Source organism: Gasterosteus aculeatus, chromosome 2 (assembly GCF_964276395.1).
Source record: "Gasterosteus aculeatus chromosome 2, fGasAcu3.hap1.1, whole genome shotgun sequence".
NCBI classification, from domain to species: Eukaryota; Metazoa; Chordata; class Actinopteri; order Perciformes; family Gasterosteidae; genus Gasterosteus; species Gasterosteus aculeatus.
The window spans coordinates 5946474-5958114 of NC_135689.1; the positions used below are offsets into that span (position 1 = coordinate 5946474).

At 44.4% G+C, this 11641-nt stretch overlaps 1 protein-coding gene across 1 annotated transcript; it reads left to right on the forward strand.

The window, feature by feature from the left end:
- The first annotated feature begins 506 nt into the window (after positions 1-506).
- Positions 507-11394, forward strand: LOC120828775 (synaptophysin). The gene is made up of 7 exons (XM_040192349.2): positions 507-635; positions 1910-1975; positions 7011-7135; positions 7860-8058; positions 8174-8365; positions 8461-8770; positions 9306-11394. The coding sequence occupies exons 1-6, from the start codon at positions 618-620 to the stop codon at positions 8740-8742; spliced, it is 882 nt and encodes a 293-aa protein (XP_040048283.1). The 5' UTR covers positions 507-617; the 3' UTR covers positions 8743-8770; positions 9306-11394.
- The last annotated feature ends 247 nt before the right edge of the window (positions 11395-11641 follow it).

Sequence of the window (11641 nt, forward strand, 5' to 3'; positions counted from 1 at the left end):
GTTTAAAAAAAAGGAAGCAAAACGTTCACCTACATGTGTCTAATGTTCCCTGCTAAATTATACACTGCATATTTTAGAATAATTCATTCTTATCGAGATCTCGAACTCTCCCTGAACTTTCCACAAAGCGTTATGTGCAGAATCAAGTTTCCCTACAAGGTTCACGAGACGAGCGACCGTATATTCTCTGTGAAAAACACCATCACCTGACATTTGACGGCGCAGAGCTGCCCATTAATGACCAACTGCAGTTCAGGAACCTTCTCCGACCTTTTTATTTCCCCTATTTACATCCTTCTTTCCGCCCACTAAAGCGTGAACACCCTCCACGCGGCTCCACAGCCTCCGGGCTCGATCCCGACCTACACGCCTTAGAATAAAGCAGCGCTGCGATTGGACGGCTGGTCTTCACGTCAACGTCCGGGGGTTGATGAGAAGGAGGGAGGGTGGAGGGGGGGTGGGGTTATCTGACGTCACGACGCATCACACGTCCTCGCCCAGCCCGTGACGCAGTCCAGCTCTTCCTCCTGGGCGTCTTCCTCCCCTGGGCTGTTCCGGGTGAGACGCCTCCCTCCCTCCGCCCCTCTGATCCTCTTATCAGCGAGTAAGCGGCCAAGATGGATGTTGTGAATCAGGTGAGGCTTTTTGTGGGGCGATATCTTACATTTCACTGTGGTTCTGTTTGGTAGATGATGCTCGATCGATCTACCTTATTCTCCCGTGTCGCGGGATCAAATTAAGGCTTTTTTTGTTGCTTTCAATCCATCGATGTTACGGTTGTAATGCAGTGCTTTCGATTACCTTGGAGTCAAAATTAATGCATTTTCTTAATAAAAAAAAACTGCATCGATGTAAAAGCGCGACATAATTGTGTGATACAATTGGACCATTTGCAACCACTGATGCTGCGGTCGATGTGATGGAGCGGCCCGCTGACATCTCTTAAAGACAAAAACGTGTAGGATGCACAGAGATTTCTGCAGCCGTGACATTTAGCGAGGACGTTCGGCAGATATCGTCTGCAGGGCTTTCCGGCCTGATTCATTCGGACCGCTCACGTCTCAATGAGCCCCGCCGTGGCCATAGATTACAAACACGACTCGTTTTCCAAAAAGGCCCCTTTCGGTGTGTGCGGGGGGGGAGCCGCAGTAGGCCCCGGACACACCGAGCAGGAGAGGAAGGTCTCCTGCAGCTCCAGCGGAGCCGAGTGCGCGACAAAGGCAGCGACGCTTCCCCGGAGAAAGGGAGCGAGCCGCCGGCCCTCAACGCGGGTGATGTGGCCCGTGCGTGCGTCATCTGCTTTCAGTACGGATGTAGGGAAAGACACGACGAGTGTGCCAGTGGAGTGAGACGGAGAGGAAAAAAAGGCATCGCTGCTGCTTATTTGCAGTGCGGCCATTTATTGATGCACACAGGGACACACCGCCTTCTTTGCGCTGTCGCATTCACCTGCGCACGAGAGATCCCTCCTTTTTCTGCCGTCGTGAATTACGCAGATTTCGTGAGATTTGGTCTCAAATGAATAGTACAACATTAAAAAAAAGAGACTGTCGTGATGTGTGCTGTGAGAGAGCAGGGAAAACGGTCGGTTAATCAGCTTTAGTGTAATTATGATGCCCCCTCTCTCTCTCTCTCTCTCTCTCTCTCTCTCTCTCTCTCTCTCTCTCTCTCTCTCTCTCTCGCTCTCTCTCTCTCTCTCTCTCTCTCTCTCTATGTCTCTCTCTCTTCCACACACACCTTGATCACTGGCAGAACATATTTGCTCTGTAACGAACACCCGCAGGTGTCAGTGGGATAAATGAGGCAGAACTGTTCAGGTTTCTTTTTTCATCATCATCTGGTCTAAGCTGATTTGACAACGTTGTAATAAAAACCCTGCTAATTATTAATATGTTATATTTCTTGGCAGTTGGTGGCCCAAGGGCAGTTCACGGTGCTCAAACAACCGTTGGGATTCATCAAAATTCTACAATGGGTAAGTGTTATAGTTTGCATATTGTTGACAACAAATATGACTAATGTATGAAAAATATCCATTTTAGCGAGAGAATAAATTCTCAGAAAGGAGTATTAACATGGATGAACCTCTTGGGGCGTGTGTGTAGTTGGCAATAAATAATGTTGTCGTGCCCCGTGACTGACAGGTCTGTGACCTTCTGTCACGCAGAGGTCATGAAGCTGCAGGGGGCTTAATAATGGATGTGACTCTGTACCCTCTTAGTAAAACAACAACATGGAACTCTCTCTCACGAGGACCTAAAGTCACACCTTTTCTTTATCTCTAGGAAGACTGTGGAGCCACCAACATTGTATATAACTATCACTCTACTGAATAGAGTACATACTTTTTTTTCAAGCAAAACGCGATGTGAAAAATTTCTGTTTTTAGATCTCAAACTCGACTAAACAAATCTAAATACTAAATCAATCTATTATGTGGCAAGTTTTGGCCCAAAAGGATTCATTGATTAAACAAGAAAATAATCAGCTGAATGATGGATGATGAAAATAGCTGCAGCCCTGGTTCCATTCTCGCTGACACGATTAGAAGACCAGACATTAAGGGTATTGTTAACCATAGAGACCACAGAGCTCCTCCTGAAGAGGCTGCAGGGTCAACAGCCTCTCTGTTGCAGTGGTCTTCTGTCTCTGTACAGCTGGGGCACCACAGCAGGAATAGTGGCGCTAATTACCCCACCCGGGCCCCTCCAGCTACGCAAGGGCCTCTAAACCGGGCCTTTTCTTATCTTATGTAATGCTTTGTTGAACACCGATGTGATGACTGGTTGTAACCAGTTTGCACTATCAACCTAGTGAATTCCTTTGCATCCGAACAATACCCAAATATTTATAGTTCTGGCTGCTCAAATACGATGGCTACTGATGCTTTTTGTAGTCATATGTGATAGCGGGCCGAGTACCTCTGGGCTTTTGACCGTTGCTCTAGCAAAACAAGCTATACCATGAGGTCACCTTGGGATTATTTCCACTGTTTTCTGATATTTCATTGACAAAACAATACGTCAAATCAAGAAAATAATTGGCTTTAGCCCCAGATTGTTAGATACACGTCAGATGTAGCCCTAATCATTTTAACAAGCCTTACGTTCCTCATTAAATTTGTGCATGCCGTGTAATTATGAATACATTTTCGGAGGGTGGATGAGAGGGGAGTTGAGGAGGAGCTGCCCCTCCTGCACACAGGTCCCATAATTTCTGCTGTGATCCTCCGTGCGAGCACACGCTTAACACAAACCAGATGAAAACGTGCGTGCCAGCGCTCCCCCAACAGAGGGCCACACTGCAATGGGCTCTGCAGAAATGCCAGCGAGCGGTCGCAGGCATGAGTCTGCTGCATGACTCTGTAGTCCTTCCCTGGAGCTGTGTGAGTGTGCCAGCACCTCATCACTGCCTCCCCGGGTCACAGCGAGGCAGCCACCAATCAGGAGCCTCGCTCAGGAGGCCAGGGCCCATGAATCATCCGTCAGAGGGGCCCGCGTGCCTCAACGTCAGACTGGAGGAGGAGCTGCTGGTCTCTCCGTATCATAACGGCCAAACACGACCAGGGACACTGTGGTTTTTTTTTTTTGTAACAGTCACTATGTGCAGATTTTCTTTTTTTCATAATTTGCCAGCAGTGCTCACGTTCATATAGTTCAATTATGGAGATGAGATTGAATTGATTGGATCGGTTGAGACCGGCGGAGGACGTGTGATTAGTTTTTTTGCAGAGATTTCGTCCACATTTCACGATGGAAAATGTGTTAGATTTCGACAGCGTTCTGTTTGCGTGACTCATGTAGCTCTTCGCACCTCCCCCCCCCCCCCCCTCCCCCTCTTTGTCCCTGGGGAATAGTGCTGACAAAGCCTAGATTTGATTGATGCTGGAAGACATTGAGTTCCCAAATAGCGCTGATGTGGAGCTCAACCACGGACGCCTGCCTCCACCGCTACAGGACGGCACCGCTGTGTTCCATTTCATCTCAACACAAATTTCACTTTCTGACTCATACAAAAGCTGTTTGCAAAGACACGATTCGCTTTGCCTGAGTCCCCGATGTGTAATAAAGGCTGTTGATTTTGTTGATTTTTAGCTCTGGGGCGTTTTGCTGTTCGGAAGCTTGGTGACTCACTGTGGTTGTTACCCCGGGGCCTCTGTAGGCTCAGCTTGTGTTTGGTTCTATGCTTTTGGTTTTTTTTGGCTATGTGTAGGGATGTAAAGAGCTGCTTATCGCCCCTACAGTGGTCGGGGTCATGATTTTAATTGGAAATCATGCAAGACATGCAGGCCGACATTACATCAGTATTTACATAGATAGATGTCCGATAACTAAAAGTCACAGAAATACCAAAGATGATAAATATCATCATCGGAAAAAAGGAACTTGAAGGAGTATCTCAAAAACTGCTACTAATAATCTTACATTTGCGTGTTTAAGTGGGGGGGGACATTGTTCGGCCAATGTCAAATGTCGATAATTCTCCGCTTCAAAAATCCTAAATTGGTCGCGCTCTGCAGTCGGCGCTTTTATCGATCGTTGTTTTCAGAGAGGGACACACAGACATTGTTAGATAGGAAAGCAGACGGATCGTTCGTGTCGGAGTGTGTGAGATTGTGTGTCTTCACAGCACAGAGGAGCTGACAACCATCCAACATACCAGGACGGGTAGAAACCAGCCTCTGCCTCCTCGCTGTGTGTTGCTGCCAATATTGTTACCATGGCACCGAACACCCAGAGTGCCACCATCTCTTTTCTCGGCCCGCTTCGGCCTCCTCTTCCTCCCCCATCACGTCTCCGTCCACTCATTTATCACCATAGAAGTACAACTCTTAATTGTTGCATGGTCCCTCTCGTTTTAACTCATTTTCCTTGAGGGCCATAGCCGTTGCTTTGAGCTCTACCCTCTTTGGTTTAGGCAATAATTATATACGATTCGGTGCAAACATGTACGTCTCCTTTTGGATCAATTTATTTTTAAAACTAGATATAAACAACATTTATAAACAAATACCTGCAACACCAATTTCCAAATTTTTCCATCAGCCTCAATATTTGCCACTGATAGATGAAAAATTCTTCACAAATCACCATGGTAACGCTGTCACTGTGAGCATGTGAGCACGCCGGCGTTACGCCGATTTCTACCGTTTGTGCGGTGCCCCTTCAATTGGTGTCAGTGTGATACACCACCTTTCACTTATAACCATTGTATAGTGATACAATGGTATCACTATACAATGTGATAAGACGCGTCAGCTGAAGTAACAGTGTGTGGCTAAGATTACGTCTGATAGGAAATCCAGCCCTCTTTAGTGTTCGCATTGTCTCCAAAGAGTGGAGAGAGACAGCTGGGTTGTTGGTCTTCTAATGTATCCCTCTCTAGATTGTTAACCTCTAGCTGAGGGGGGATAATGAAGGAATGATATGGACACAGAGAGCTTTAAAACCTTCCCACGTATTACAAATAGAAAGATGAGCTCTTAATCTAAACGGAATTAGATGTATGACGAGGTTCAAATGGACCCACGCTGCAGTTGTGCAGATGTCGGTGTTGATTTATTACAAAGCTGCTGCAGCCTTACATTCCCCCGTTCTTTTGGGTTTTTTTAAAGAGAAAGTACTGAGTACTGAGTAAGACCACATTTCGGCCTTTCACAATTGTACATAAAGCCGACATCGGGAATAACACATGAATGGACTCCAAAATGAGTCAGTGGCCATGGTGCATTTGGAAAAACCTTTCCTGGTTTAAGCACGCAGGCAAAAAAATGTTATCAGGCTCAAATATTTACGATTAGTTCCGCCCTGAGTATGATTGTCATAATAATGTGGAAATCAGTTTTTCAGTCTGGATGTTAACTGAAAGGCTCCAGATGACACAGTTCTTTTCTTTGCCTGAAATTGATAATAGATGAGATTAGATTAGATTCAACTTTATTGTCATTGCACAGAGCACAAGTACTGAGGCAACGAAATGCAGTTTAACATCCAACTAATAAACTGCGTCGTTCCCTAATCTCACACACTAATGCAGCCACTTTCATCACATCTACAGTCATTTATATTGGTTATTAAAACACGTTAATTGGCCTCACAGCAGGGAGGGTTGTTTGAGATTTTGGGAGAGGACGTTAGAAGATAAAATTAAAATAAACCTTACAGAGCAGAACGAGGCTGTAGGCGGGCCGGTGTGTCAATAAATCCAAGAAAACAAGCTTCCGCTTCACATTAGCTGAATGAATACTGTAAATCTCTAAGCGCGTCGATGCTTACAGCAGGTAGAAAGTGTCTCCAGGCGTATTTTTGTGCTTGTGTGCGTAAACGCTCACGTGTTGAGGTGTGGCTCTGTGTGTGTTGTGATTGGCAGCCTGTGACAGTAGCTTGTAGTTTAGGACTCGGTGACAGATGGTCGAGCACCTCGGTCAGATTAATAGCTGCATCCCCCCCCCCCCTCCCTTCAATCGGATCTAGCCTGCGGCGAAGGCAGGGTGTGGTAAAAATAGTCTGACTAATCTGCTGGGCGTGCGCACTCCTCCCCACGCTCGTGCGCTTGTGCCGCTGACCCCGGTGGGAGATGAGGGAGACTGAAGTAACAAACTCTGACCGAATGCACCATCGCCGTCGCACCACAAAGTGCTCCAGTAGGAAACAGCTCCAATTGTAATGGAAACCATGGCAACAGGCGCCGCCGTTGCCGTGCAGCCTGGTGATAGCGCTGCATTGATTTGCACTCAGAGTGCTTTTTTCTTTTTTATCAGCTGGCTGTGATTGGTGGAATATCGGTCTGCTTCAGACGTTGCAGCTGGTGAAAGCAGCAGCCCGCAGGTCTCGGTGTGAATGGAGCCGTCACTGTCTTTCTCACCAGAGCTCCTCTTTTACACGTCCGCATAGGAGCAAGTTTTCTTGTAATTAAAGTGTTTCATCATGCAGTCAAAGTGTGATTCGGAAATCACGTCGCAGTTGGTCTCTTGAGGTTTCACATTTCCTCGTGTCTCTTTTCTCCCGCAGATCTTTGCTATCTTCGCCTTCTCGACATGTGGCAGTTACTCCGGCATGTTCAAGATGAGCGTGGAGTGTAAAAACCGGACGGAGAGTGACCTCGGCATAGAAGTAGAATTTGAATATCCCTTCAGGTACGTCCCACCACGCAAGTCACTTTCCCCACTGTAGTAGAAATAAGGAGGAAAAAAAACAGTCGGCACCAAAAACAAACTGTAAAATACATATTGTGCACAAGTATAAAAATAAATGACTCAAGAGAAAATACATCTTGCTGATGGTCGATACCTGTTAACTATTTTGATATTGGGAGATGATTTGTTTTAGAACGACAACACACCTTGTTCTCTCTGCTCAAAAGTCAAAAATAAACTAAAATAAACACAGTTACACAGTAAAGACAGTTAAAAAAACTAATTATGTATTTACCAAGGAGCATATGATCCCCATTCATTGGACCATGGGCAGTTTATAGAAGGTTAAGCTGCCGTTAGGTGGAATTTGTTACCTTTTGAGCAGAGCCAGACTTACGGTTTCCTCTTGTTTACGGGCGTGATGCTAAGCTAAGCTAACGTCCCCTGGCTGTAGTTTCATTTCCCATTGACAAACAGGAGAGTGGTGTTGATCCTCCTATCTAACTCTTTGCAAGAAAACAAAGAAATGTGTTTCCAGCTCTTTGTAACGGCTCCTTTTGAAGTGCTCTAGTCAACAGTTTTTTGTTGTATATTCCATTAATACAATTATATAATAAATGAAAACATGAGAAGAACTGTGTTACTATTTGACTTTTTTTTTCTTTCTCCAAGCTCTTTTTGCAGTTCCATTCATTCTCATTTCCCTTTGTGTCTCTGCTCCCAGGCTTCATCAGGTTTACTTTGATTCCCCCACCTGTAAGGGAGCGAACAAAGAGCGTCTATTCCTGGTTGGCGACTACTCTTCCTCAGCGGAGTTCTTCGTCACCATCGCTGTCTTTTCCTTCCTCTACTCAATGGCCGCCCTCTCTGTCTACTGTTTCATACTGGAGAAGTACCGTGAAAACTGCAAGGGGGCCCAGATTGTGAGTTCTGTGATGCCTTACAAATATGATAAAAGTCCAACAACCGGTGTTACAGTAAATAACTTGTTAATTCTGTTGGTATTAACGATGTTGATGTTGTCTTGCGGATCCCCAGGACTTTGTTGTGTCTGCGGTATTTGCCTTCATGTGGCTGGTGTCTTCGTGTGCTTGGGCTAAAGGCCTGTCGGATGTGAAAACAGCCACCGATCCAGAGAAGGTCATCACTCTCATCACGGCCTGTGACGAACCAGAGAACCGCTGCCGCGAAGTCCACGACCCCAAGGTCTCCGGCCTCAACACCTCCGTGGTAGGAACCCCCGATTGCGTCACGCTGAACCGCACTGAAGCGCTTGCCGTGAGATCAGTACATTTCCTAACTCCAAACACCCCTCCGCTCCACAGGCCTTTGGCTTCATCAACCTGATCCTGTGGATCGGAAACCTGTGGTTCGTGTTCAAGGAGACCGGCTGGATGGCCGCTCTCTCTGGAACATATGTGCCATCACAGGAAAAGCCGCCCGCCCCCGATTCCTTTGCCCAGGGAGGATACGCCCAGCAGGACCCCTACGCCGGCTCCCAGGGAGGATACCAGCCCGAATACGGGCAGCAGGGAGGCTACACTGAGGAGGGAGGGTACAGCCAGGGCTATGAGCAGCAGCCCACCTCCTTCTCCAACCAAATGTGAGCCTGTCCAGCCAAACCACAGCAGGATGGTGAGTGTAAACATGTGTGGGGCGTACTGACTGGGTGCATTAAAAACGGGTCACTATACTGTATGTCTTTGAGGTGGTGATCTAAGTCTAACGGTGTTTTTATGAGGCATATAATGATATCTGCTGAATATCGACCTCACCTTAATTTAAATGGTTTATCTGGGTTGCTATTTCTATGGCGTGCACAGTTCTGCTTCTACGCCGATAAAGACCAATCATTTTTCATCTCATTCTATCTCTTCTATTGAGGGGCTTTACTGTAAATGTCAGTTTGTAATTAACAAGCGATACATACAAAATATTAAATAAAATAAATAGAAGTAAAAACTAGACACTAGAAAACTAGTCATTTTCAGCCGTTGCTATGGTTACTGAATATGGTCACAAAGGAGCAACTTCAAAAGGCATTTCTAAAGTGTCCATAGCAGCTTTGACTTCCTGCATTCGTCCAGCCAAAGCTTTGTTTGTACATTCAACATGCAATTAATGCGATCATACGTTTGCCGTGTGCTTAATATGATCCTTGCCTCCCCAGGTTGAGCTCGTGATGTTGGAGTGTGGCTCTCGACCACCACCTGCATTTCCACACTCCTCTGTTTGTCTGTTTGTGTATCTGTGAGTTGACAGGCGGAGGGAGGGAGGCATGTGGGACACAAACTGGTGAAGCCTGGGGAGGGGGACAATATCGGGGGGGATGAGGGTCTTTGCTGTAACATGATGTTTATTCTCGTGATGTATTTAACTGTAGAAGACAACGGGGGATTGTCTGTTTGGTTATACGAGAAAAACTTGAATACAAATACCAAAACATTCGTTTTCGCAAACATTTAAGAGAAATCTTCTAATGGAAAAGAATTACATTCAAAAAAAAGTTGTAGTAATATTTAACTTGAGAGAATGTATTTGTCTGTGCTGTGTAAATATCAACATGCTGATATATATAAATATGATTATATGTACACAGTTGAATAATTGTGCACTCCATAAAAGTTGTTATACAACAAATGTTGAGCACAGAGTTATTCAATTGCATTTACTTTGGTTCTGTTTAGGAGCTCACATAGTTTAGCCTTTGCCCCCTCAATCCCCTTAAATTATTCACACTATCAGTTTGTCATATATTCACCTCAGAATCTATACAAATATTTTACTTCATTTTTTCTCATTGAGAAAGGGGCTAAAGGTTAATTAAAATACGGTGGCAATTGTGGAAAGAAGATAATCAATTTAAACAGTGAGACTAAGAGTAATTTATTATAACATAGTATATAGATGATAGTAGTGGGTTTTAAGTAGGTTGTTTTAATTTAATTTATGTTTTGTACGTATTTATCCATCAAATATCACTTGTCAAGCAAGGAGGAATTCCTGTGATACACAGAAGATTTTAAATCCTGACATATAAGATCAGAAATGACATACGGTCATGACAATTAGTGAGCATGGTACTATCTCATATTTGTTGTGCTGTTTCTGAAACTGCTATAGTGTGCTATCAGTATGAAAATTGTGAATCTGGGGCCAGTGAACATCAGATTTAGCGACGTGTGTGTTTGTTTATTTGTTCTGATTTATGTATTGGCATCAGTTTCCTTTCGTCTATGAACCCTCGTCCTGTTTCGATTGCCTGTTATGTGGTCCGGAAAGTTGCGAGATAGAGTCATACATAGTTTTCTAAATGGTGTTTCTATCACACTGTAATCAGTGACCTACATCCTCACGTTAACATTAACTTGGCAAATGAGAATAAAGTACATTAAAGACATTGCATAGTACAACACATATTATTCCGAGGCGCTCTGAACAATATGGATCCACGTGTACTTCTCCTGCATCCTCGATCCTTTATCTCCTCTCTTTCGGAAGGTGGACTTACTGCATGCGTCCTCGTATCCTGAAGCACCCCGAAACATGTTGGAGAGACAGAAGCTTAAAGCTGCAGGAAAGTTAGAACACACAGTAACGCTGTGCTATGTTTTTTGATCCATCATCGCGGTTGAAGCTCGGCACACACAGCAGCTCTGCTATATTCTACGCAAAGCACAAAGTAGGTGCTGCAATAATAACTTCCATTGCAGATATAAATACTCATCCTACTGCCAGTCCTTTGTTTGGATATACACGATTGCCGAAGGGTAAGAGATGTGTTTTGACTGGTAGTTTTGCTTCCACAGGACTCATCAGGATGAATTGTTGTACATCTCCAGTATTTATTGAACCAATGCACAGCCTTGGTTTCATCTTTTTGGCTTTGTTTTAAATCAGGGTTCTTTGATTCAGGCGTGTAGAAGCACCTGGCTTTCTCTCTTCCTCTAGTCCCCCCCACCTCTGTTGTTTTCCTCTCTCTCTCTGTCTTTCTCTCTTTCACTGTAGCTCCTATAAATATGCTGAAATGAAATATACTCTGTTGTTAGTGGTGAATGATGTCTTGTGATACTCTCTCTACGCCTTTGGATAGTGCTGTGTTTATTGTGTATGATGTATTCATATTAGTATTTATGATAATGATAAGTCAGAGAAAAAAAATATCCAAGACTCTCCAAAATTCTGCTGTATTCTTATTATATGGGATCCATGTGAAACAAAATGAAATAAACTTGCGATTATTCTGTTCAAGGTTAAAATGTGCGCTTTTGTTCATAGGCTGATTGTCTGTCTGTTTACTTGTTTGAGCTACGTTTAGTAGTAATATATTTCAAGTAGCTTATATTTTTTATGAATAACTGTGAGCAAGAGATTACATAAATCAGAGCTGTTAAAAACAGAGCGAAGCAACAACAAACAAGGGTGTAATAAAACCTTGGAACATATTCTGTCGATTTAGTGATAGTGGCATAGAAAAAGTGGCTATTTAGATGGCCTGACATATTT